The sequence below is a fragment of the Caenorhabditis elegans genome, chromosome III (genome assembly GCF_000002985.6).
Source record: "Caenorhabditis elegans chromosome III".
Taxonomy (NCBI): domain Eukaryota; kingdom Metazoa; phylum Nematoda; class Chromadorea; order Rhabditida; family Rhabditidae; genus Caenorhabditis; species Caenorhabditis elegans.
This window is the reverse complement of record NC_003281.10, coordinates 11,933,778-11,960,347: the sequence shown is the minus strand read 5'-3', so window position 1 is coordinate 11,960,347 and position 26,570 is coordinate 11,933,778. Positions and strand designations below refer to the sequence as shown.

Below are 26,570 nucleotides of genomic sequence, written 5' to 3'. Positions count from 1 at the left end.
TTGTAATGTCGAAATACTTAATAAAACATTTTTGGAAAAAATCTCAAATTTTCAATAAAAAATTTTTTTTTTGAAATGTTGAAAAAAAAAAATTTTTTTAACTTTTTGTGAACGCTCTCAACGCTCTCTCTCATTTTTTAAAACTGAAAAAAAAACATAATTTTAAGCTCAAATTCCCAATGAAAAGAGCCTTATTTGTGGCCGAGAAGAATGACGTGGCAAAGGGAGTCGCTGCGATTTTATCAAATGGAACAGCGAATCGACGAGAGGGGCGGAGCAAGTTTAACAAGATTTACACGTTGAATACCGAGCTTTTTGGACAGGTACCAGCAGTCATTTGGCTCTGAAATACCCAAAATAGTCTAAAATCCGCAAAAAATCACTATTTAATCAATTTTCGGTAAATAAGAACTGCGACCAATCAGCGATTTGCTCCGCCCACTTTTCAACCAATCAGGTGAAGTGGGCGGGGTTAGGAGGTGTTTGAAATACCCAAAATAATAGTCTTAATTCACCAAACGCCGCCCACTCCATCTGGTTGGTTGGAAAGTGGGCGGAGCGAATCGCGCTGATTGGTCGCAGGTTCAAAAAGTTGGATTTTTAAATTTTTCGCTATTTTTTTTCGGTTTTTTTGTGATTTATACGGAATTCGAGACTAGTTTGAGTATTTCTAAGCAAAAAATCACTATTTTTATCAATTTTCGGAAAATAAAAACCGCGACCAATCAGCGATTCGCTCCGCCCACTTTTCAACCAATCAGGGGTAGTGGGCGGGGTTAGGAGGTGTTTGAAATATCCAAAAATAGTCTTATATAAAGAAAAATCCACCAAACCCCGCCCACTCCATCTGATTGGTTGGAAAGTGGGCGGAGCGAATCGCGCTGATTGGTCGCAGGTTCAAAAAGTTGGATTTTTAAATTTTTCGCTATTTTTTTTCGGTTTTTTTGTGATTTATACGGAATTCGAGACTAGTTTGAGTATTTCTAAGCAAAAAATCACTATTTTTATCAATTTTCGGAAAATAAAAACCGCGACCAATCAGCGATTCGCTCCGCCCACTTTTCAACCAATCAGGGGTAGTGGGCGGGGTTAGGAGGTGTTTGAAATATCCAAAAATAGTCTTATATAAAGAAAAATCCACCAAACCCCGCCCACTCCATCTGATTGGTTGGAAAGTGGGCGGAGCGAATCGCGCTGATTGGTCGCAGGTTCAAAAAGTTGGATTTTTCAATTTTTCGCTATTTTTTTCGGTTTTTTTGTGATTTATACGGAATTTAAGACTATTTTGAGTATTTCTAAGCAAAAAAATCACTATTTTTATCAATTTTCGGAAAATAAAAACCGCGACCAATCAGCGATTCGCTCCGCCCACTTTTCAACCAATCAGGGGTAGTGGGCGGGGTTAGGAGGTGTTTGAAATATCCAAAAATAGTCTTATATAAAGAAAAATCCACCAAACCCCGCCCACTCCATCTGATTGGTTGGAAAGTGGGCGGAGCGAATCGCGCTGATTGGTCGCAGGTTCAAAAAGTTGGATTTTTCAATTTTTCGCTATTTTTTTTCGGTTTTTTTGTGATTTATACGGAATTCGAGACTAGTTTGAGTATTTCTAAGCAAGAAAAATCCTATTTTTGCAGCAAACCGCAATTTCGGTGACAAGTGTTTCGGGACATATGATGAATTTCCAATTTCACGAGAATATGTCGAATTGGCAAACGGCGTCGATGGTCGAGTTGTTTCGAGCTCCGGTTCGGCATGTTGTCACACCAGAGATGAAGCTCATCGAGCAGACATTAAGGTTAAATTTTACGGGGGGGGGGGGGAAGGCAGGCATAAAGTAGGCAGTCTTTTGTTGGCGCGTAGGCGCGTAGGTAGCCATAAGGTGAGCTTGTAGGCAGGTAGGTAGGCATGAGAAATGTATCTATTACTTGTAGGTTGGCGAAAAGGCGCGTAGGTAGGCAGGAGGTAGGCGTGTAGGCAGGTAAGCGTGGAGTAGGCGAGTAGGCGCGTAGGTAGGCAAGCATACGGTGGGCGTATAGGCGAACGTATACTAAGATTAAGGTATTGATGTAGGTGGGCATGATGTAGGCGTCTAGGCAGGCAAGCGTGGAGTAGGCGTGTAGGCGCGTAGGTAGGCATGAAGTAGGCGTGTAGGCAAGCGTGGAGTAGGCGCGTAGGCAGTCATAGATTAGGCGTGTAGGTGCGTAGGTAGGCATGAAGTAGGCGTGTAGGCGAAAATTTATACATGTAGATAGGCGTCTAGGCAGGCAGGCATAGAGTAGGCGTGTAGGTGCGTAGGTAGGCATGGTGTAGGCGCGTAGGTAGGCATGATGTAGGCGTCTAGGCAGGCAAGCATATAGTAGGCGTGCAGGCAAACTTATAGGAAGCTTAAGGTATACCTGAAGGTATACATGTAGGTAGGCATCTAGGCAGGCAAACATTGAGTAGGCGCGCAGGCGCGTAGGTAGGCATGAGGAAGGCGCGTAGGCAGGCAAGCATACGGTGGGCTTAAAGGCGAACGTATAGGAAGCTTAAGGTATTTTTGTAGGTAGACATGAAGTAGGTGGCTAGGTAGGCAAGCATTGAGTAGGCGCGTAGGTAGGTATGAGATAAGTGCGTAGGCAGGCAAGCATAGAGTAGGCGTGTAGACGCGGAGGTAGGCAAGCATACCGTGGGCGTTCTGGCAAACGAATAGTAAGCTTAAGGTATCGATGTAGATGGGCATGATGTAGGCGTGTAGGCAGGCAAGCATATAGGTTCTTTATAGAAATTTTTGGAACTTTTCAGAGAACAAGCCCAACGACACGATATCCTGGTAGTCTGGACAGATTGCGATCGAGAAGGTGAAGCAATTGGCGCTGAAATTGTTAAAGTTTGCAGAGATAGCAACCGGCGGCTGGATATTTTCAGAGCGAGGTAACACAAAACTCTGAGAATGCGTACTACACAACATATTTGACGCGCAAAATATAAAATTCCCAAATTTTATTATAGATTCTCCGAAATCACAAAAGCAGCCATCACACGAGCAGCTCGGAATCTCATCCGACTCGACGAGAAGACCGTTGCCGCAGTTGATTGTCGAAGTGAATTGGATCTTCGAATTGGATCCGCTTTTACAAGACTACAGACGTTGCATTTAAGGAATCGATTCAGAGATTTACTGGGGCAAAATGGTAGAGAAATTGGGAAATTTGCAAAAAAAAATAATTTTTGAAAAAAAAGTTTGGAAAAATACCAAAATTTGGGCAATTTACTGAAAGTTTGGAGGTTTTCCAAAAAAAAAAAATATTGCAGAAAAAATTGAAAATATACATTAAAATTTGACAGTTTCCAAAATTTTGGCGATTCCAAAAACTTGCCCAATTTACCAATTTTCTGGGGTAAAATTTGCCAATTTGCCGGAAATTTGCCAATTTTCTATAAAATTTTTTTTTTTTTTAATTAAAATATACCAGAAAAAAATGTGATTTATTAAAAATTTGGGAATTTATCAAACAAAGTTCCCAATTTTATGAAAATTGGATTTTTGGCGGAAAATTTAAATTTTTTTATTAATTTACCAGAATATTTGGCAATTTACCAAAATTTCGGCGGAAAATTTTAGCAAAGTACACAAAAAAAAATTTGGTATTTTTCTAGAATAATTTGAAAATTTCCCGTTTTTCTACTAAAAATTTTTTTCACGGATTTCTGGCTTCCCATGACTTGAAATGGAAGAGTTTTTGCCGAACTAGGCCAGGCCATATCTGGGGTAGATTTACGGCGCGCGTTGCGTGTCGCGTCGCGGCTCGATTGTAAAACTAAATGTATTTGTCCGTGTGGAGTCCGGCAGGCGATTGTCAATGGAGCGCGGAAAATGCAATAAGGAAGACCAGAACCCCGTGAAAATCACGGAAAGGCGTGTACTTCACACGGACAAATGCATTTAGTTTTACAATCGAGCCGCGACGCGACACGCAACGCGCGCCGTAAATCTACCCCAGATATGGCCTGGCCTAGTTCGGCAAAAACTCTTCCATTTCAGGGGAAATTTCCGTAGGGAAATTTTAGCAAATTACAAAAAAAAATTGGCAACTTACCACAAAATTTGGTATTTTTCTAGAAAAATTTGGAAATTTACCAATTTTTTTACTAAAATTTTTGGCAATTTATCAAAAATTTTAAATTTTTTTCCCTTGAAAAGTTTGGAAATTTGCCAAAACTTTTTCTGAAAATTTTGCAAATTTCCCAAATTTAAATAATTTTTTCAGACACATCCCAAGTGATCAGCTATGGCTCCTGTCAATTCCCAACACTCGGCTTTGTCACAGATCGTTATAAAATGATTGAGAACTTTGTGTCCGAACCATTCTGGAAGCTGATCGTGGAGCACACCCGGGAGAGCCATAAAGTCGAATTTCTATGGGATCGGAATCGACTTTTCGATCGAGACACTGTAGATATTCTTCATGATGAGTGTAAAGAAACCAAGGAAGCTCATGTTGAAAAAGTGGCGAAGAAGCCGAAGAGCAAGTGGAGACCGCAGGCTTTGGATACGGTTGAACTGGAAAAGCTGGGAATCTCGAAGCTTAGAATGTCGGCTAAGCAGACAATGCAAGTGGCTGAGAAGTTGTATAGCAAGGGATTTATTTCGTATCCGAGGACTGAGACGAACAAGTTTCCGGCTGGATTAAACTTGACACCGTTGGTGCAGCAGCAGACACAATCGAATATTTGGGGAGATTTTGCTAATGAGGTGCTTAAATATAAAATTGGGAGATTTCGGATATTAAAATACCAAAAAAAAAATTTTGTTTTGATATTTTTGAATTTTCAAAAAAAAAACTGTGGTCAATTTATCAAATCTCCTCAAGAATTTAATTTTAAAAAAATGCAAAACTTGCTTTCAAACTTTTCAAAAAACTTTTTTGAAGTTATAACTGCAACAAAAAAATCTTTAACTAAATTTCAGTTTTTTTTTGTTGATAAGACAGTAAATTCAAACATATTTTGAACCAGGGATGTGCGGCAAATCTCAAAATTTGCCGTGCTTAACAAACTCGGAAAAATTTGATATTTTTTATGTTTTTTTGAGCACCAAAACTACTGAATTCTTAACACACATCTGGTTTCTGAATAAGTTCCGCGTAGTATGTCTGTTTAAGCATTAAAATAGCTCAATTTTCTGTCATTTTACTAAATTTTTGGCTAAAAAATCAATGGTTTTAGTCAAAATTGTACTGTCAAATTTTTGACGTGTGCAGCAAATTTCGAAATTTGCCGAGCTCGGCAAACGGCAAATTCGGCAAATTCGGCAAATTTGCCGCACACCCATGTTTTGAACATAGTTCACAAAAATTTTAATTTAAAAAAACTAAATTTATTCAATTTTTTTGGAAAAAATAATTCCAACAAAATCTAACTTAAGAAATTTTTTAATCAAAAATATATATTACGAGAACACTAAATTCTGAGAATACGTATTGCACAACATATTTGACGCGCAAAATGTCTCGCAGCAAAAACTACAGTAATCCTTTGAAATTACTACAGTAGCGCTTGTGTGTCGATTTACGGGATTTCGATTTTTTAAATTATCGCGCCCGTAAATCGACACAAGCGCTACAGTAGTCATTTAAAGAATTACTGTAGTTTTCGCTACGAGATATTTTGCGCGTCAAATGTGTTGCTGAATACGCGTTCTTAGAATTTTGTGTTCCCGTAATATTTGCGCGTTCAAATTTAATGAATTTAAAGTAAAAAACTCGAATTTCAGGTTCTACAAAACGGTGTAAATCCGAGAAACGGACGAAAAAGCGACGAAGCCCATCCACCGATTCATCCACTCAAATTCACTGAAAAGTAATTATAGAAATATATTATAAAAACCTCAAAATAGTCTGAAATATCATAGAAAACAGAAAAAATCGATGAAGAATGAAAAATCGAAAATGAAAACTCTCCGACCAATCAGTGATTCGCTCCGCCCATTTTCGAACCAATCAGGTGGAGTGGGCGGAGTTCGAAGATGCTGATTGGTCAGAAAGTTCTCATTATGGAGGGAATTCAGATCAAGGGTGGGCGGCAAATCGGAAAATTGTCGGAATCGAAAAATTCCGGCAAATCGGAAATTGCCGGAATCGAAAATTTCCGGCAAATCGACAAATTGCCGGAATTGAAAATTTCTGGCAAATCGGAAATTGTCGGAATTGAAAATTTCCGGCAAATCGGCAAATTGCCGAAATTATAAATTTTCAGCAAATCGACAAATTGCCGGAATTGAAAATTTCCGACAAATCGGTAAATTGCCGGAATTGAAAATTTCTGGCAAATCGGAAATTGTCGGAATCGAAAAATTCCGGCAAATCGACAAATTGCCGGAATTGAAAATTCCCGGCAAATCGGCAAATTGCCAGATTTGAAAATTTTCGGCAATTTGCCAATTTGCCGGAATTGAAATTTCCGGCAAATCGGCAAATTGCCGGAATTGAAAATTTCCGACAAATCGGTAAATTGCCGAAATTATAAATTTTCAGCAAATCGACAAATTGCCGGAATTTAAATTTCCGGCAAATCGGCAAATTGCCAGATTTGAAAATTTTCGGCAATTTGCCAATTTGCCGGAATTGAAATTTCCGGCAAATCAACAAACCGGTAAAATTTACCGTCCATCGATTTTTTTGGCGATTTTTTTCGTGTTTTTTTGCTTTTCAGGATATTATTTTAAGAATTTCAGCAAACTATTTCAATTTTTCTAATTTTTTAATTCCAGACACCAGTTACAAGGAGACGATTGGAAAGTCTATGAGCTCGTTGTTCGTCATTTTTTGGCGTGTGTCTCCCAGGATGCTCAAGGCGAAGAAACAATGGTTAATTTAACAGTTGGAACCGAGAAATTCCATGCTTCAGGCCTTCGAATTAGAGATATGGGATATTTGAAAGTGTATGTCTATGAGAAATGGGGTAATCGACTTTTGCCAACTTACACGGAAGGAGAACGATTCACTGATTTTGAGCTGAAAATTGGAGATGGAAAAACACAGGCGCCGGATTTTTTGACTGAAGGTTATTGGTTATTTGTTGGAAGAAATTGTTGAAAAATGTGCAAAAAAAAAGTGCAAAAAATGTGCAAAAAATGTGCAAAAATGTGCAAAAATGTACAAAAAATGCGCGAAAATATGCCAAAAAAGTGCAAAAAATGTGCAAAAAATGTGCAAAAATGTGCAAAAATGTGCAAAAAATGTGCAAAAATATCCAAAAAATATGCAAAAATGTACAAAAAATGCGCGAAAATATGCCAAAAAAGTGCAAAAAATGTGCAAAAAATGTGCAAAAATGTGCAAAAATGTGCAAAAATGTACAAAAAATGTGCAAAAAATGTGCAAAAAATGTGCAAAAATGTGCAAAAATGTGCAAAAATGTACAAAAAATGTACAAAAAATGTGCAAAAAATGTGCAAAGAATGTGCAAAAAATGTACAAAAAATGTGCAAAAAATGTGCAAAAATGTACAAAAAATGTGCAAAAAAAAGTGCAAAAAATGTGCAAAAAATGTACAAAAAATGTGCAAAAAATGTGCAAAGAATGTGCAAAAAATGTAAAAAAAATGTGCAAAAAATGTGCAAAAATGTGCAAAAATGTACAAAAAATGTGCAAAAATGTACAAAAATGTGCAAAAAATGTGCAAAAAATGTGCAAAAAATGTGAAAAATGTGCAAAAATTGTGCAAAAAATGTGCAAAAAATGTGAAAAAATGTGCAAAAAATGTGAAAAATGTGCAAAAAAAAGTGCAAAAAATGTGCAAAAAATGTACAAAAAATGTGCAAAAAATGTGAAAAAATGTGCAAAAAATGTGCAAAAAATGTGCAAAAAATGTGAAAAAATGTGCAAAAAATGTGCAAAAAAAAACAAAAAATCGTCTCTTTCTGGAATTTTTTTGTTAAATTTTTTAAATAAAATTTCGAAAATCATATAAACATGGAATTTTATTTTGAAAAAATTTCAAAAAATTTTTTTAATAAATTTGAAAAAAAAAATTTACGATTTTTGTTCAATTTCAGAAAAAAAAAATTTTCTTTAAAAATCAGAAAAGTTTCCGAAAATCCTGTAAAAATTACAGTTTTCGTTGAAAAAATTATTTTTTCTTGACGATTTTCGGAAAAAAATTGAGAAAAAAATTAAACGAAAAAAATTGGTTTTTTTTTTAAATTTAAATTTTCTATTTTTTTTTTAAATTGAAAATATTCTTAAAAAGTAGAGAAATTTAAAATAAATGTTTCGGAAAATTTCACAAAAAATATTCTTTTTTTGCCCAAAAAAAAAGGACAGTCTGAAAAATGAAAATGGGCAAAAATAAAAAGTTGCCTGAATTTGTTGAAAACGGGTAATTCATATATGGAGAATTCAGAAAATCTAGGTTTAACCCGTCAAAAACCATTAGAAAGTGGCAAAAATGGACAAAAAATGGAAAAATTGGCAATTTTGAACCTCCTCTAAAATGGTTAATTTTGTAGTTAGAGGACTCAAAATTGATGTCAGAACCCTAAAAAATTGCCCTTTTTAGAGAAAAATCAGTCTGATGGCTCAAAAAAATAAACACATTTAGAAAAAATTCAAAATTTCCAAAAAAAAAAAAATTTTTTTTTTAACCCAAAATTTCCAGCGGATTTAATCTCACTAATGGACAAATACGGAATTGGAACCGACGCAACACACGCCGAACACATTGAGAAAATCAAGACACGAGAATATATTGGAGTACGTCCAGATGGAAAATTAATTCCATCATTCCTCGGTCTGGCACTTGTCGACGGTTATGATGATATGGGCTTTGCAATGAGTAAGCCCGATTTACGAGCCAATTTGGAAATCGGCCTGAAAGAAATTTGCGACGGTCGACGACAGAAACAAGAAGTTTTGGATGAGCAAATCGGCAAATATCGAGCCATTTTTGTAGAGTCTGAACGCAAAATTGGCGTGCTCTCGCAAAGTTTGCAACGATATTTGGACAAGAATAATCAGGCTGGCGGAGGGCCTGGAGGGCCTGGAGGCGGTGGAGGCCCACCAAGAGGACCTGGAGGTGGTGGTGGGGGAGGCCCTACAGGCCCGCCGGCTCCTCCAAAGCCGCCTGCAAAACCACGTGGCAGGCCACCCAGAAAATCGATAAGCCCAGCAGTGAAGAATGGGCATGATGATCCGGAAAATGATACGGTAAAAAATTCATTTTTTTTTTTGAATTCCCGCAAAAAATATATTTTTCCGATATTTTTTTTCGTAAAAATCGAATATTTCAATTCCGGCAATTTTCCGTTTGCCGGAAATTTTCAATTCCGGCAATTTGCCAATTTACCGGGAATTTTCAATTCCGGCAATTTGCCGATTTGCCGAAAATTTTCAATTCCGGCAATTTGCCGATTTACCGGGAATTTTCAATTCCGGCAATTTGCCGATTTACCGGGAATTTTCAATTTCGGCAATTTGCCGATTTGCCGGAAAATTCAATTTCGGCAATTTGCCGATTTGCCGGAAATTTTCAATTCCGGCAATTTGCCGATTTGCCGGAAATTTTCAATTCCGGCAATTTGCCGATTTGCCGGAAATTTTCATATCCGGCAATTTGCCGATTTGCCGGAAATTTTCAATTCCGGCAATTTGCCGATTTGCCGGAAATTTTCAATTCCGGCAATTTGCCGATTTGCCGGAAATTTTCAATTCCGGCAATTTGTCCATTTGCCGAAATTTTCAATTCCGGCTATTTTGCCGATTTGCCGGGAACTTTTAATTCCGGCAATTTGTCGATTTGCCGGGAATTTTCAATTCCGGCAATTCAGCCGATTTGCCGGAAATTTTCAATACCGGCAATTCAGCCGATTTGCCGAAAATTTTCAATTCCGACGATTTGCCGATTTGCCGGGAATTTTCAATTCCGGCAATTTTTCGATAGGCTTATTTGCCGTAAATTTTCAATTCCGGCAATTTTCCGGTTTGTCGGAAATTTTCAATTCCGGTAATTCAGCCGATTTGCCGGAAATTTTCAATTCCGGCAATTTGCCGGTTTGCCGAATTCGCAAAAAAATTATAATTTTCAAATTTTCCAGATAGTAACACTGAGCGAGGTGTTCGGCAGTATGTCCAACCCGAAACCAGCCAGAAAACCACGTGCTCCACGAAAAAGTGCTGCTCCAAAAGAACAGGAAGAGGAAGAGGAAGTGTTCTGCCAGTGCCCGGAGCCGATGAGAGCCGTCACGAAAGTGGTGCAGAAGGAGGGTCCGAATAAGGGAAAAAAGTTCTATACATGCTCGTTACCGTATACATCGTCTGAAAAATGTAATTTCTTTAAATGGGCTTGATTTTGTTGTTGAATTTTCACTTTTTTTTTCACTTTTTGAATGCTATTGTACCGGTATTTTTTTTGTCTTTTTTTTGGGAATTAATATTTATAAATCTGATTTTTAATTTATATTTATATTGTTTTTCACATTGCATTTTTTTCAGAAAATTTGAATTCCCGCGAAAAACATTTCTAAGAAAATTTGAATTTCCGCCAAAATATTCTCAGAATTTTGAATTTCCCGCCGAAAAAGTTTTCTAAGAAATGTTGATTTTCCGCCAAAAGTTTCTCAGAATATTTGAATTCGAGCTCGTAAATCGACACTACAGTAACTCTACAGTAGTCATTTAAAGAATTACTGTAGTTTTCGCCTCGAGATATTTTGCGCGTAAAATATGTTGCGCAATACGCAATAAACAAAATTTTGTGTTGTTCCCCATAAATTACGTATTTTTGTTTTCCAATTTTTTTTTGGAAAAAAACAAGTTTTCAAGCTTTTCTGTGACGAAATGCGTATAAGCCAGTGCACAAACACTATCGGTACCTGGTCGTTAAATTGTACAACTGGAGAAGGAATTTGGGAAGAAAGGAGTTGTTATCTTCTTCTGGAGGAGGACAGTCAAATGAGCGGGCGGGGGAAGAGTGTAAATAATAGAATGGGAAGAGTGAATTGGAGTTGCTCATTTGCGCTTCTTTCAACACCTCTGAGATTGTGGAATTTTTTGAACCCATGTGTTCACGTGGAGTCAGACGGCCCCTTTTCGCTTTGATCTACGAAAAATGTGGGAGGTGAGACGTAGACATCTCAACTGATTTCGCATGGTTAACAGTGTGCTTACGTCACAAATTTTCTGGGAAAAAGTTCCCGCATTTTTTGTAGATCAAACCGCAATGAGACTTTCTGACACCCCGTGTGTGTTGCCAGGCTGTCCCATCACGGTTTGATCTACAAAAAATGCGGGAATTTTTCGCCCAAAAAATGTGACGTCAACACGTTCTTAACCATGCGAAATCAGTTGAGAACTCTGCCTCACAACTCCCGCATTTTTTTTAGCTTTATGTAGATCAAGCCGAAATGAGACACGTGCGAACCTCGTTTCCGGAATCTCCGGCCAAAACCAAAAATAATTTTAAATTCCTGATCGTTTTTTTTTGTTGGAAATTCTGCTTATTCGTTTATTTTTTCTAAGTTCCCGACAACTTAAATGCCTGGTCTTCACATTTTTCATTAGAACGGGAGTTAAAACATGATTCAGTCACTCTAAATTTTTTTTGGTGCAAAGCTGAAAAAAATATACAAGCCTATTTATTTCCTATGTATAACGCAAAAAAAATTTGAATTTCTTATCATTGTATTCCTCATAATCAGGTGTAGTTCTGCTTATAGAACGAAATGAGTATAAATTTCGTATCATTAAAACTAATAACACTGACCTTTAATAGATAGTGTGGCGTTTAAGACTATAGTTAGTAGTAGTTTAGAAAATGTCGTCGAACTTTTAGGGAACTATAGAATTTTTGCGGCAAATTTGCCGGATTAGCCGGACAAATTAAACAATTTTTATAAAATTGTTGTTCTCAATCAGAAACTTAATGAAAGAAAACATTTCATCGTGTTTCTTTCATTTTTATTCAAGAAATTCAGGATAAAATTGAACTAAAATCAGTGACATTAGTTTTTTTTTTTTTGTATTAAGGTTGCCACTTTTTGAGCTAAAATTTGAGCGACCACGACCGGTGTGATTTTTTTTTGACAATTTTTGGCTAACGACTAGCCTAACTTAAAAAAAAGGATTAAATATATGAAATGCTACTGATAAAAAAGTGTGTCGCTGCATGCAAAATCAACAGGATTTATGGGGTTACCGAAATAGTGTCGAAAAATTAAAAAGTGTAGAAAAATACCGTATCAATTGTAATAAATACATAAAATACATGTATTTTAATACATTTTGCAACATTACTTGAATAAACCCATTAGCACATAATTTTCAGACACAAGTTTTCAGATTTAGAGATCATTTTGTAATTTTGAGGCAATTTAATAGAATTTTATTTCTAATTACACTCTCGGTATCAGTGGCTCTCGTTAAAATCAACACCCCTAATTCAATATTCAATTCAATCCATATCTATTACCTCTCGGAGGACCTTCCCCTCCCCCCGTTCCACACCAACCCAAATAGGGCGTTGCCTTCCTCCGCTATGAATCACCCCGCCAACTTTTTGCCTGACTAATTTCGGCCGAGAGATTGTACAGTGCGGTGAGAGAAAGAGAGGCATAGGTTTTCCGTCCGTACAGTCGTCGCCTACGGTTCGATCAATTGTGGAAGTATAGTGTGTCCGTGTGTGTGTATGTTTCGCCTCTTCTATTGACATTCTATTTCAGTGTGCTTAGTTTTGTGTGTGTGTGTGTGTACTTTTCGAATTTTGGCGAGCTGCTGAACATTTTTGATTCTTGGAGCTCCTGTCAAATATTTTTACACTATTTTTTTTAATTTTGTATTTTTTAGTCCCTTTTCGGCCATTTTTATTAGTTTTTTTGACCCGACTTCGGAATTTCCAATTTTTCCGGAGTTTTTCGAATTTCCGAGAATTTATTTTCCCCCGCCTAAGCTTTAACTTAATCCTTAGCCTAGGCCTAAGCCTAAGCCTAAATCTAAGTCTACGCCTAAGCTTAAGCCTAAGTCTAAGTGTATGCCTAAGCCTAAGCCTGAAACTAAGTTTAAGCCCACGCGATTTTTTCCAATTTTGGCTAAAATCACTTCAAAATAAGAACTTCAAACTCCGCCTACTTCATCTGATTGGTTTAAAAATGGGCGGAGCGAATCGCTGATTGGTCGCAGTTCTCATTTTGGAGGGAATTTAGCCAAAATTGAAAAATCTAGTTTTTTTTTCCGATTTTTTCGTTCTTCTATTCTGGTTTTTCTGAATTTCAGACTATATTTGGATTTTTTTAAACTGCAAAATTTCAAATTTCAATTTTTCATTTTTAATTTTTAACTTTTAATTTTTCCAGATCCAATCATGAGCTCCGTCGAACTTCCACAAGTAATGGATGATAATTTGGTATTCTAAACAGCTGAAATTTGCTGAAATTATACTTTTTTTTTCCTCAATTCCAGATATCCCGACGCAAGAAAATCATGCAATCCATCGAGGATATTCGTGGCAAAAAGGCTGAAATCGCGCAAGCTCTCCGCGAATTAGGAGTCGGAAAGCCACAGGAGAATGAGGTGCGAAATATTTTATTTTTAAACTGAAAATTTGAATTTTCCAGTCTGTAAAAGAAGATATGAAGCTACTTTTGGCCGCGTTTGACTCGATTTCGGCACAAGAAGCTCAGTATATGGATATTTTGAAGACTATTGTCGTGAGTTTGCTTTTTTCGACAAATTTTCGTTTAAAAAATCGAGAAAAATCACAATTTTCCATTAAAAATAATTTTGTTCGATTGTCCAGGAGGAGTACACGGCGTGGGGGACTAGGTGGGTTTCTAGTCCCCCGCGCAGTGTAGTCCTCTCAGACAAACTTTATTTTATTATTTTTTAAACAATTGATGAATAAAAGTGAATTTTTTTCCAGTTTTCCGGGGTTTTTGATGAAAAAAATTTTTCCAGGGAATTCACGAACAAGCCACCCTCGATATCGCCAAAGATTTCGAGAAAAAAATCGAGGACGACGCTCAAAAACTGAAAGAACAGAAGGAGAAACAGGAGGAAGACGCCACGGAAGAAGACGAAAATGCGGAAAAGACTCCAGAAGAGCAGGCGAACAGTGAGGTTATCGCTGAGCTTCAGGAAGCGCTGCTCGAGCTAAAACAAGTCTCCGAGGCCGCGGTGGCGGCGTCTGAGCTGAACGAGAAGCTCGTCGAGAGGCTTCAGTTGACGAAGAGGAAGGTTTGTTTTGGTGGAAATTTGAGCAAAAAAAAAAAAAGAATTTTGAGCAAAAAATCAATATTATTCCAATTCAGAAGAGCGCTATGATGGAGGTTCGCGCCAAAAAGGCAAAGGATTTGGATGACGTAGCGACGAAAGTTCGAGCCGAGGTTATGGAGAGAATTAATAAAAGTAATAATTTTCACCAAATTGGTTACGAAAAACGAATTTTTTTTGCAAAAAAAAAACTGCGAAAAATGGTGAAAAATCAAGCATTTTAGCAGAAAACTGAAAAAAAAAAAACGTCAAACTTGTCCACGTGGAGTACACGCAGCCTGCGTAAATCTACACGAGTTTTAAAGAGACAGTGATTTATACAGGATTTTAAAAAGTTGAAAGTTTTCAGATTTTTCAATAAAAGAAATTTTTTCGGAAAAAATTTAAAATTTTGGCTATTTTTTTTACTTTTTAGCTAAAAACAAAATAAAAACACAATTTTTAAAATCTTAAAATTTTGAAAAAAATATTTTCTCGATTTTTCAAATTTTTTTCAAACAAAAAAATTGTATTTTTCGAAAAATTGCTCAAAATGTTGAAAAAAAATAGTTCAAACTTGTCCACGTGGAGTACACGCGGCCTCCGTAAATCTACACGAATTTTAAGGAGACAGTGATTTATACAGGATTTTCAGAAGTTAAAAATTTTCAGATTTTTCAAAAAAAAAATTCCGAAAAATTCGATTTTCCGGAAAATAACACAGTTTTTAAAATCTTAAAATTTTTTTAAAAACTTTTTTTTGATTTTTCAAAATTTCCAAAAACTATATTTTTCGAAAAATTGCTCAAAATGTTGAAAAAAAAAATTCAAAGTTGTCCACGTGGAGTACACGCGGCCTGCGTAAATCTACACGAGTTTTAAAGGAACATGGGCTCATACAAAATTCTAAAACAAATTCCGAATTTTCGAAAAAAAAATTTTTTTCTCAAAATTGCGTTTTTTTTCTTTTTTAGGAAAAAATTTCCAATTTTCAATAAAAAATTATATATTTTTCCAGTGGCGGCCCTCAAAAAAACGACTACAAAGCAAGAAAAAGAGCTCAAAGAGCTCCAGAAGCAGTGTCTTCAACTAGGACTTCAACTGGGAACTGATGAGAATCGAGAAATCGATCCGGCAGCAGAAGAAGCTCTTTTAGATGATAATCAACGTGTTCCAGTGATTGTGGAGACTCAGGAGAAGCCTGATTTGAATGATGAGGAAAAGGAGAAGAGAAGAGAGGAAATTCGAGAGAATATTAAGAAAGAAATGGAGAAGTTAGCATTAATTTTGATTTTAGACCTTAAAAATGAAAAAAGCTAGGAAAAATAGAAAAATCGTTGTTTTTAGTGCAAAAATTTTTGAAAACATTCCAAAAAAAAACCATTCATTTTGGAAGAAAATTACAAAAATCGTTGTACATTCTTCCAAAAAAATCCCAAAAAATATATTTTAAAAATCCCAAACATTTTGAAAAAGTTCCAAAAATGGGTTTTTTATCCAAAAAAAATCCAAAAACAATTCCAAAAAATTCCAAAAAAATTCTTTAAAAAATCCAAAAAAAAACCAAAAATTCTGAAAATTTTGTTTTTAAAAAACCCCCAAAAATTTTGAGAAAAATTCCGAAAATTGTTTTTTTTAACCAAAAAAAAGAAAAGAAAAATTCCTTAATTTCCTTTTAAAAATTCCTAAAAATTCGTAAAAAATCCCGAACAAAACCAAAATTTTTGAAAAAAATCCAGAACGTTTTAATCCAAAAAATTTCATAAAAAATCCATAAAAAATCCCAAAAATTTTGAAAAAAATCCAAAACTCTTTTTTAATCAAAAAAAATTCCAAAAGTTCCAAAAATTAATTTTTAAATTCAAAAAATTATGAAAGAAATCCACAAAAAACTCCAAAATTGCAATTTTAATCCAAAAATTTTTGACAAAAAATTTTAAAAATTTTGTTTGAAAAATTTGATAATCGTTGTTTTTTGGTCCAAAAAATTGAAAAAAAAACCAAAAATTAAAAAAAAAAGTTCCAAAAATTGTTTTTTAATCCAAAAAAAATCAAAGAAAAATTCCTTAATTTCATTTTAAAAAAATTCCTAAAAGTTCTGAAAAAATCCTTTAAAAAAAAATCCAGAAATTGTATTTTTAATCCAAAAATTTTTGAAAAAAAAAATCCTAAAAATTTTGTTTTAAACTTTTGAAAATCGTTGTTTTTTAGTTCAAAAAATTCTGAAAAAAATCCTGTTATTCTAAAATTGTATTTTTTTAATCCAAAAATTTCGAAAAAACCCCTAAATTTTGAAAGTAAATTCCAAAAAAATACCAAAAATTCTGAAAGAACTCCAAAAAAAATCAAAATTTTTGAAAAAAAAAATCCAGAAATTGTTTTTAATCCCCAAAAAATTTCATAAAATTCTGAAAAAATCCAAAAAAAACCAAAAATTTTGAAAAAAATCCAGAAATTATTTTTAATCTAAATAATTCATTTTTTGAAACTGTACTTAAAATCTAATAAATACCAAAATGTTGACAAAATTACAAAAATCTTTAGTTTTTTTTAGTTCCAAACTTTAAAAAAAAACCGAAAATAGCCTATATTTTGACCAATTTTCATTTAAAAAAAAACCTTTTTTTTTACAAAAATTTTGGAATTTTTTCGAAAAAATTGGCAAAATTTAAAATTTTCTAAAATCCCCTCTTAGTGCTTTCGCCTGGCGCCTGTATAGGCGCGTTTAAACGCCTGCCTGCCTGGCTGCCTGCCTGACCTTGATGCTACCTACGCCTGCCTCTCGCCTCAATCCGCGCCTAAAAAATTTCGATTTTTTCACAAAAATAAAATGGTAAAAATTTTAAAAAATTCGATTTTTTGAATAAAAAGTGCTTGCTCTTAATTTGATGTTCATTAAAACTGATAGAAATGAGAAATTTTGGAATTTGAAAAAAAAATTTCACGAAATGCAAAAAAATGCAAAAAAAATAGCAAAAGGCAGGCGTCAGGCGCTGAAACCGCGCCTGACTACCAATTTAGATTCCCTCTTTAAGTGTTCAATGATCATATTTAATCATCATCAATCAGTGTATTAATTTCAATATTCCCCATAGCTACTATCCCTAAGATTTTACAATCTCCCGGGCATTGCTGCTGCTCCGCGAGCTCTAGGAGGACCGGTTTACACTGCGATTCTGTGTGTCTGCGTCTCTTCATCCCTCGCATCTCTCGTACACATTGACTCTCTGAACAACGGGATGTAGTAGTAGTACACCTGACACTTTTTCGAAATTTTTACACTTTTTCTGAGAACTCTCTGTCGGGCTCTTTTATTTTTAGTGACAGGGGAAAGGGTTCCTAAAGCTCTCCAGCCGGAGCCGGAGCACCAACTGACCTTTACATATGTATTTTTCAGAAAAGAGCAAGTTAATACATTGATTCGCGAGAAGCTCGCGTCTATGAACGCTCGACGAAAGAGACTTCAAGAGATTCGCAAAATGTTGGAGAAACAGGAACACGAGAAGGAGAAACTCGATGCGGCGATCAGTAATTCGGCGGTGGCGGTACAGAATGATGGAGGTATTGTAATATTATAGAGTCGTGCAAAAATTTTCGGATTTATCGGGAAAAGAACGAAACATTAGGGGAAAAACATTTGAATTTTTATGAAAAAATCGAATAATTGAAGAAAAAATTTCGATTTTCTATTAAAAAAATAAATTTCGGTTTTCTCATGAAAAATCGGAAAAATTTTGATTAAAAAAAACCAAAAATTCGAAAAAAAAAAACTTCTTTTCGGTTTTTTGATTTTTTGTCGAAGAAAATTTAAAAAATTGAAAAAATTTCGATTTAAAAAGAGTCAAAAAAGTGAAAAAATTCGATTTTCTGAAAAAAAAAATTGGAAAAATTTCGACTTTTGAAAAAAGAATTTGGAAAATTTTCGGTTTTTTGACAAAATAAATCGAAAAAATTGGAAAAAATCGATTTTCTGGAAAAAAAAATCCAAAATTGGAAAAAAAAAATTGGAAAACTTTCGATTTTTTGGAAAAAAAAATTGGAAAAATTTCGATTTTTTGGTTTAAAAAAATCCAAAATTCCAAAAATAAAATAAATTTCCGAAAAAAAAATCAAAAAATTGAAAAAATTGCGATTTTCTCATGTAAAATTGAAAAAACTCAAAAAAATTTTCGTTTTTTTGGCAAAAAAAAATAAAAATTCCATATTTTTGGAGAAATTTTTGCAAAGTGAAAAATTCTCCAAAAAAAAAGTCAAATTTCTCGTTTTTTATCTTTTTTTTTAAATTTTCTGCTAAATTATTATCAAATTATCAAAAAAAAAATCCTGAAAAATCTCTCTTTTTTCCCGCTTTTTTGGATTTTTTAATCTTTTTCAAAATTCGTTTCAAAAATCGAAAAAAAAATTTCAAGTTGAAAAAATTTAATGAAATTCCCTTTTTTAACGAAAAATTCAACGTTTTTTTTTCAGAAAAAAAAAAGAAAATTAAAAAAAATTAAAAAAATTGTTTTTCCAATTTTCAAAAACTCTGGGATATATGTACTTTATTAATTAATTTCCAGAAGGAATCGCCCTAACTCCCGAAACTCCACGACCATCCCAAGAAGATGAAGCTGAAGCCCCAGCAGCAGCTGAAACTACTGTAGTTTCAGCTCCAGTAGCTGCTTCAGAGGATATTGATGAGGAGGAAGACGGAGAAGTTACCGAAAAATCATTGGATGATATTTTAGAGAACGCCAGAGCTAATTTAAGGTTTTAATTTTGAAATTTTTAAAATTCAAATTTTTTCGAAAAAAAAATTTTTTTCTCAGTTTTTAAAAATTTTAAATTTCAGCAATTTGACGGCAATGCGGGAACGGCTGGAGCATATTAAGGAGACGGGCGGTGCAGATTTGAATGAGGATGATTTGACACTTTTGGAACGATTGGATAATGTTGCATTGGAAGAAGATGAGAAGCTGGTGAGTTGGAATGAGAAGTTTGCAGGTGCTTTTTGATGACGTGGCATGGTTTTTGGATTTCTGGATTGGATTGCGAGTTATAGCAGAAAAATCTTAGAAAAATTGAATTTCGCGGAAAAAATTATTTTCCAGAAAATTTGAATTTCGCGCCAAAAAAAATTCGCTGAAAATTTAAATTTCCCGCCAGAATTTTTTGGAGAAAATTTGAATTTCCCGCCCAAAAAATTTTCGCAGAAATTTTGAATTTCCCGGCAAAATTTTTTTGTTGAAAAATTGAATTTCCCGCCAAAAATTTTTTTTCAAAATTTGAATATTCGCAGAAAATTCAAATTTCCGGCAAAAATTTTTTCCCAGAAAATTTGAATTTCCCGCCAGAATTTTCTATAAAAATTTGAATATTCGCAGAAAATTCAAATTTCCGCCAAAATTTTTTCCGTAGAAAATTTGAATTTCCCGCCAAAAAATATTTTCCAGAAAATTCGAATTCCCCACCAAAAAAATTTTCTAAAAAGCTTGAATTTCCCGCCAAAATGTTCGAAAAAAAAAGTTCTATAGAATAAATTTTTAAATTTTAAAAACGAAGTCTTATTTTAAAATTTTAATTTGCAAAAAAAAAACAAAATGTTTCAAATTTGCCATTTTTAAATTAAAAAAAAAAACTTGATTTTTCTTAATTTTTTGTGTATTTATTGAGAAAAAAAAAGAAGAAAAACTGAAAAAATTGCATTTCTTGGGTAAAACGTGATTTTTTATTTAATTTTAACAAATCAAAAAAAAAACCAAAAACTCACAGGTTTACTAATGGGATGATGCAAGTGAATTTCTCGTCATTTCTCGACAATTTTTTTGCAATGCAAGTGTGCGGAGAAATGACGAGAAATGACGTGAAATTCGCAATTTCTCCGCATTTCTCGACATCCACACATACCGTAGTTGGTGACGTTGTTGGCGGCAAATCGCGGCGAGACCCACTGTGTCGATTTACGAGGATATAGCTAATGTTAGTTTTTCGCAATAAACTTGGTATTTCTGTCGTTCTTGTTCAATTTTCGTGATCTTTTCGCAGTTTTTACTCTTTTTCATGTATATTTATTGAATTCAATATCGTACTTTTCAATTCTCTGCGCAGTCAAACGTCATTTTTAGTTTTATAGCTATTTTCGGTGGCTTAAAGAAAAAAAATTTAAATTTTCAGGTAATTTTCTATCATGAGTTCTGATAGCGAGTATGAGTTGCCAGTAACACCACGCAAAAGTTTATTTGTGTCTCCGACGGCAAGCGACGACGAGAGCATGGTGATCAAAAGTGTTGGAACATCATCCTCATGGGCGAATCGGGATTATGGGCACGATAAATCGTCGTTTCAAAAAACCTAAAAATTTAAATTTAAATTCACTAGATTAATTTAAATTCACTAGAATTAAAAATTAAAAATTAAATTTTTTTTCTTTAAGCCACCGAAAATAGCTATAAAACTAAAAATGACGTTTGACTGCGCAGAGAATTGAAAAGTACGATATTGAATTCAATAAATATACATGAAAAAGAGTAAAAACTGCGAAAAGATCACGAAAATTGAACAAGAACGACAGAAAAACCAAGTTTATTGCGAAAAACTAACATTAGCTCTATCCTCGTAAATCGACACAGCGGGTCTCGCCGCGATTTGCCGCCAACAACGTCACCAACTACGGTATGTGTGGATGTCGAGAAATGCGGAGAAATTGCGAATTTCACGTCATTTCTCGTCATTTCTCCGCACACTTGCATTGCAAAAAAATTGTCGAGAAATGACGAGAAATTCACTTGCATCATCCCATAACAAATTTCCGAATTTTTCAACAATTTGACGATATTTTTCTTGGACTAGAGCCGAATGCATGAGCGTGTGTTTCTTCCGATTTTGTCGTTTGTCTTCTTTTCTCGGAATCTTTTTCTCTGCCGTGGTGGACATTCTCTGAACTCTCTCCGATCTTTCTCCAGAAGCTTCCTCCAGCAGCTGCTCCGAGCCTCAACGAGGACTCTGTCGACGACGAAGATGAAGAAAGTGACATCGAATCGGCAGTCCGTGCCACGTTTCACCACGTAATCCAACAACCTAAGCCCCTGGAACTTGACGATCGTCAGAAGGAAATTTTAAACCAGGCACGTCGTGCAGCGATCGAGGATTTGATTCGAGAAATTGATAAGAAGGTATCATCATGTTATGTGAAAATGAAGATTTTTGAAATCAAAGTGTGTGCAATCGCGCTCCAACGAAATTTGGTTCCTGATCTACGTTTTCCGGAATTACACATGGTGTCAGAGTGTCCCATTTTGGTTTGATCTACGTTGATCTACGAGAATCGCGGGAATTTAGCTGATTTCGCATAGTTAAGAACGTGCTGACGTCACATTTCTTTGGGCAAAAAATTCCCGCATTTTTTGTAGATCAAACCGTGATGGGAAAGTCCACGTTGTGTCAGTCTGTCTTAATAAAGTTTGATCTACAAAAATTGCGGGATTTTTTTTCCAGAAAGATTGTGACGTCGTCAGCACGCTCTTAACCATTCGAAATCAGACGAGATGTCTGCGTCTCTACTCCCGCATTTTTTTGTAGATCAAACCGTCATGGGACAGCCTGACACCAAGTGGTTTTTCTGAACGCTAAACACCACGTAACATCGGAGCATCGTTGTCACGTTTTTCTTCAAGAAAATTGCAAAAACGGCAGTTGGTATGGAGACCGATCCGGAATTAATTCCCGGTTTTGCCGCCAGAACACCTAACGAGACCCAAATTTTCCGGTGGAGCGCGATTGCATTCTGGTTTCAAAATCCCATTTTCTTTGTCAATATGAGCCTGGAACACACACACACACACAACGATGAGATCTTCCTCTGAAAACTCTACGATTCCTTTTTTTTTCTAACCAATTTCGGCTTCATTTGTGTGCGACCAATTTTTTTTCTCATTTGTTTTTGTTGGCAATCTCATTGAGGCGCTCCTCTATTGCTCACACAGAGCTCTTTGGACCCAAGGATTCATTAAATTGTCTTCTATCCATCCTCTCATTCTCTCATTCTCTCATTCTCTTTGGGAGGCTCTTGGTTGTAAAATGGGTCGACTCTCTCTCTGCGTCTCTTGCTCTCTCTTTCTTGTCGTGTTGGCGGTCTATAAATTGTTGAAAAAACATATAGGCACTTTGGTAGGCAGGCGGGCGCGGTTTCAGGGCCTGAAGCCTGCCTGAGACCTGCCCCGCCTTACACAAATTTTTAATTTCCATCAATTTGATGAAAATCAAATTAAGAGCATAAGGCGTGCATGGATAGGCAGGCGGAGGTCGCCTTAAGGTCAGGCAGGCAGAGACCTACACGGAAGTCCTACTTATCAGTTCTCACAAATTCACCCTGAGGCACCACCGAAAGGAGAAATGGTGAAAAGGGAGAACGACGAAAACACGTAGATCTACAAAAAATGCGGGACGAAGAGGCGCAGAGTTCTCAACTGCATTTGTATGGTTAAAAACGTGCTACGTCACATTTTTTTATGAAAAAAATTCCCGCGCTGTTTTTGTAGATCAAACCGTATTGGGACAGCCTGTAGCCATGTGCGAAAAGGAGAACTGAAACCACGCCCATTTTTTCGTGCCGCGCACAACTTTTTCTGCAAATTTTTATTTTCAAATTGTCTCGTTTGAAAATAAAAATTTGCAGAACAACTTGCGCGCGGACACGGAAAAATGGGCGTGGTTCCAGTTTTCGTGGTTCTAGCCACAAATCGCTTTCTCCGACAATTTCGTTTCTAGAAACATATATATTACCGGTACAGTGTCGATTTACGGAGCATTTTTGAAGAGGGAAACCCCCGTAAATCCACACTAGTGTCCCGCGCTCCGCCTCTAGAGGTGTCTGTGTCTCTTCATCTATCTACACTCTCTGTACCGATAATTTTATAAATCTTATTATCCATCAGAAATCCAGGTGCAACGATTCCCCCCACCGGGGGTCCATTCTCAAACCCCGCCTCCTCCTCCTCCTCCTCCCTCATCTCGTCCAGCCCCGCCTACATTCGATCTCTCGTTGTGTGTCCCCGGCTCTCTCACTCCACCACTCATTCGAGCTTCTCACATACGTATTCCAGCTGCCGACGAGCCCTCGAGCCGACGACTCTCCCACCGGCTCACTTTCCATATCACTATTATCACTCGAGGCCGGTGAGCTGCGTGAAATGGCCGGCTATCTATTACGGCTCGCCGAGCTTCGAGAACAGGTAGGTAGTAGGCTTCCCCCACTATCCCCTCAGGGGTCAAAATGAGCAACACACTCTCGGCTCGACTCGGCTCACAAAAAAAGGAGCTTTTTCCGCCGGAATGTCTCTCTTTTTTGTTCGTTGTCCCCCTCCCCTCCCTTCCTCTTTTGATCCCCTGCCCTGTCCCTTTAAAAGAGACACGTGTCCACGCCGTCTAAGTGAATGCTTTGCCACAGTCTTCGATGTTCTGAAATGAAGCCTGGGCTCAGATTCGCTTAGGCCGGAGTTTGACACGGCATTTTTCTAATATCTTTATGGGAGGGAAATTTGATCTACAAAAAATGCGGGAATTTTTCGTCGCCCAAAAATATGTGAATGTCAGCACTGACATCAGCACGTTCTTAACCATGCATTTTTCGTAGATCTACGTAGATCACACCGAAATGGGACACTCTGACACACCACGTGGAAATTGAAAATTGGAAATTATGCGAAGTTCGGTAGATCATCGAATCGGCATGGGACACCAGCCACGTGTAAATTAAACAAACACACATTTGCCCTCTTCGTGTGTTCTCCAGAAGGCATTGCCGCCGGCGGCTAGGGCGCAGCACATTGAAAAGCTGTCCTCTTTTGGAAGTGGGGGAGCACAGAGAGCCTCTCTATGTCTCTTTTACTTGCTCACACACACACACACACGTACGTGTTAATGCATTTCAGTCCTCTCCAGCCCCCGGCCTTCCAAGCTCTCTTGACGGAAACGGAAGAAGCTGGCGGCGGGGCAAAGCAGCAGACACGACGAAGACGAAAAAAGCGACACGAAGCAGGAAATGGGAGAAACATTGGCGATACAGTGTACGAGATGAAGAGACGCAGCAGGCGGGGTGTTGGTGTGTTATCATCAGATATTTATGGCAACGAAAAGGCTCGTTGTTGGGGCAACCGCCGCCGCTGGCCCCCTAGATGGCTGCTGTGCTCCGTGAGCCCACTAGGGTCGCATTTTTCTGGCAAACATGAGAATAACCCACTGCAGTGAATAAAGGAAGCTTTTTAAAGCAAAAAAGAAATTCCCGGCTTGTCAATCACGTTGTCACAGTTGTTGACCCCCTCGTAGAGTCTTGACAAGTGACTCAAACCCCCCCGCGAACAGTTGCTCCGGAGAGCCCCGCCAAAAAACTTTGTAATCGGAGACATGTGGCGATGGTGGAGGACGCGAAGAGTTTACGACTTTGTGATGTGTGGTAATCCTCCTGCAAACGATATGATGATGACCTTAAAAAAAAAAACGCCGAGCCATTAAAGTGGCGGAGCCTAGTTTTTCGGTGGAGCACGTTTGCCCGCACCAGGGAAGTCTGAAAAAAAAATTTGAAAACTCGATTTTTGGCCGATCCTCCTATTTGAATTCCCTCCAAAACGAGAACTACAAGCTACCAATCACCAACTTGCTCCGCCCACTTTTCAACCAATCAGACAAGGTGGGCGTAGCCTAATCGCTGATTGGTCAGAAGACTTTCTTTGAGATTTTCAATACTCTTCAAAACGCACACTACTATGTAATAATAATGACAGAGTCTGTCTGTCTCTGTCTGCCGAGAACCCAACCCCACCCTTTTGAGCTCTAATTAGTGGGGAGCAGCAGCAAGGGCTCGAGCAAAGGAAAGCGCGTGTGCTCGCACACACACACACACACACATGCTCTCCGTTTTAGCTTCTAATCACCAACGTGCTCGCCGGCTCCCTCCGAGTTTGAAGCTTTTCTGAGAGAGAGAGAGAGAGAGAGAGAGGGATTAGTCATATAATTGGAAGGTGTATTGGTTGTCAAGGTGCTACGTATGGGTGACTGACGAAGATTTGATTAGTTTGACTTTACGATATTATGGGAACACAAAATTCTGAGAAAACAGCATATTTTTGACGCGCAAAATATCTCGTAGCGAAAACTACCGTAATTCTTTAAATAAGATTAATGTAGCGCTCGTGTTGATTTACGGGCTTAATTTTGAGGCCCCACCAAAACAGAATGCACCTCAAAACAGGATTTACCAAAACAGGATTCACATAAACAGGATGCAGTGGGCGGAGCGAATTCGCAAGCCTCGCGCACGTTTTTTCCTTGATATTGTTGCATTTTTTCAAGAGAACACACGTGCGAGGCTTACGAAATAAGCGTGCGCTGGTTGCGAATTCGCTCCGCCCACTGCACCCTGTTTATGTGAATCCTGTTTTGGTAAATCCTGTTTTGAGCTGCATTCTGTTTTGGTGGGGCCTCAAAAATGAGCCCGTAAATCGACACAACCGCTACAGTAGTCATTTAAAGGGTTACTGTAGTTTTCGCTACGAGATATTTTGCGCGCGTCAAATATGATTTCTCAGGGGCATTGCGCTTTGAATAAATTTTTGCAGAGATTCAGAATATATATATATATATATATATCATGCCACGTCATCTTATTATTACGTGGAATACAATTACAATTTTACAAAACAACCAAGAAAGAGGCGGAGCCTATTATCGATTTATCCTGGCACGTGTAATTTAGAGTGGCAGAACGATCATATTCTGCAGCGTCGCACAGAAAAATAGGCGGAGCCTGGTTTTGCAAACCTGCGGCGCATGTTTTACACGACGGCCGGCGCGTGCCGCAGGTCTGCAAAACCAGGTCCCGCCTCTTTTTCTGTGCGGAAAAATCGATAATAAGCTCCGCCCTTTTCTTGGCATTTTTTAAATCGAATTTAATCAAAAAAAATTTCCAGACACCAACACCCTAATCCGCAGAACAACACGACCCTCTCCATGAACACACTTTTTTTTTCTTAATTTTTTTTTCTTTCAGCTGAAATTGTTAAAATTTTCAGTTTTCACGAACAGCTTTCATTTTAAAATGACTTTATTCCTACTTATCATCTGTATTTAATTTAATTTAATAAAAAATTTTGAAAAAAAATTAATTTTAGAATCTACACACACGAAATGTAGATGATTCTCATCGAAAATATATATGGTTTATTTATTTTTCAGTTTTTCCAGAATTTTGCGAAAAAATTAGCGCCGCACAGAAAAAGAGGCGGAGCGTAATTTTGCAAGCCTGCAGCGCGGTTTTTTTCAAAATTGATTTGTCAAATAAAATTCCGATTTTCTTGTAAGATTTTGGCCAAT

At 36.7% G+C, this 26,570-nt stretch overlaps 2 protein-coding genes and 2 non-coding genes across 5 annotated transcripts; all 4 read left to right on the top strand.

Moving 5' to 3' along the window:
* Positions 1–167: 167 nt before the first annotated feature.
* top-3A (DNA topoisomerase 3) lies at positions 168–10,430 on the top strand. The gene is made up of 9 exons (NM_067157.7): positions 168–323; positions 1,638–1,798; positions 2,788–2,916; positions 2,995–3,176; positions 4,254–4,738; positions 5,759–5,844; positions 6,755–7,047; positions 8,644–9,191; positions 10,079–10,430. The coding sequence occupies exons 1-9, from the start codon at positions 180–182 to the stop codon at positions 10,328–10,330; spliced, it is 2,280 nt and encodes a 759-aa protein (NP_499558.1). The 5' UTR covers positions 168–179; the 3' UTR covers positions 10,331–10,430.
* Positions 10,431–13,328: 2,898 nt separating this feature from the next.
* Positions 13,329–26,356, top strand: Y56A3A.7 (Homeobox protein cut-like). 2 transcript variants are annotated; one of them, NM_001129263.5, is made up of 12 exons: positions 13,329–13,380; positions 13,437–13,547; positions 13,592–13,684; positions 13,932–14,210; positions 14,285–14,381; positions 15,244–15,499; positions 17,623–17,786; positions 18,785–18,974; positions 19,057–19,183; positions 21,167–21,376; positions 23,306–23,434; positions 26,168–26,356. In NM_001129263.5, exons 1-12 carry the CDS (start codon positions 13,339–13,341, stop codon positions 26,180–26,182), a joined length of 1,713 nt encoding a protein of 570 aa, NP_001122735.1. In that variant the 5' UTR covers positions 13,329–13,338; the 3' UTR covers positions 26,183–26,356. The 2 variants fall into 2 exon arrangements, with proteins under 2 accessions (NP_001122735.1, NP_499557.1); NM_067156.7 differs by lacking the exons at positions 21,167–21,376; positions 23,306–23,434 and having other exon boundaries at positions 13,331–13,380; positions 26,168–26,353.
* Positions 23,368–23,432, top strand: mir-8211. Its single transcript, NR_131452.1, has one exon. It is a non-coding gene; the product is annotated as a pre-microRNA mir-8211 (primary transcript).
* mir-86 lies at positions 23,614–23,711 on the top strand. Its single transcript, NR_000190.2, has one exon. It is a non-coding gene; the product is annotated as a pre-microRNA mir-86 (primary transcript).
* Positions 26,357–26,570: the final 214 nt, after the last annotated feature.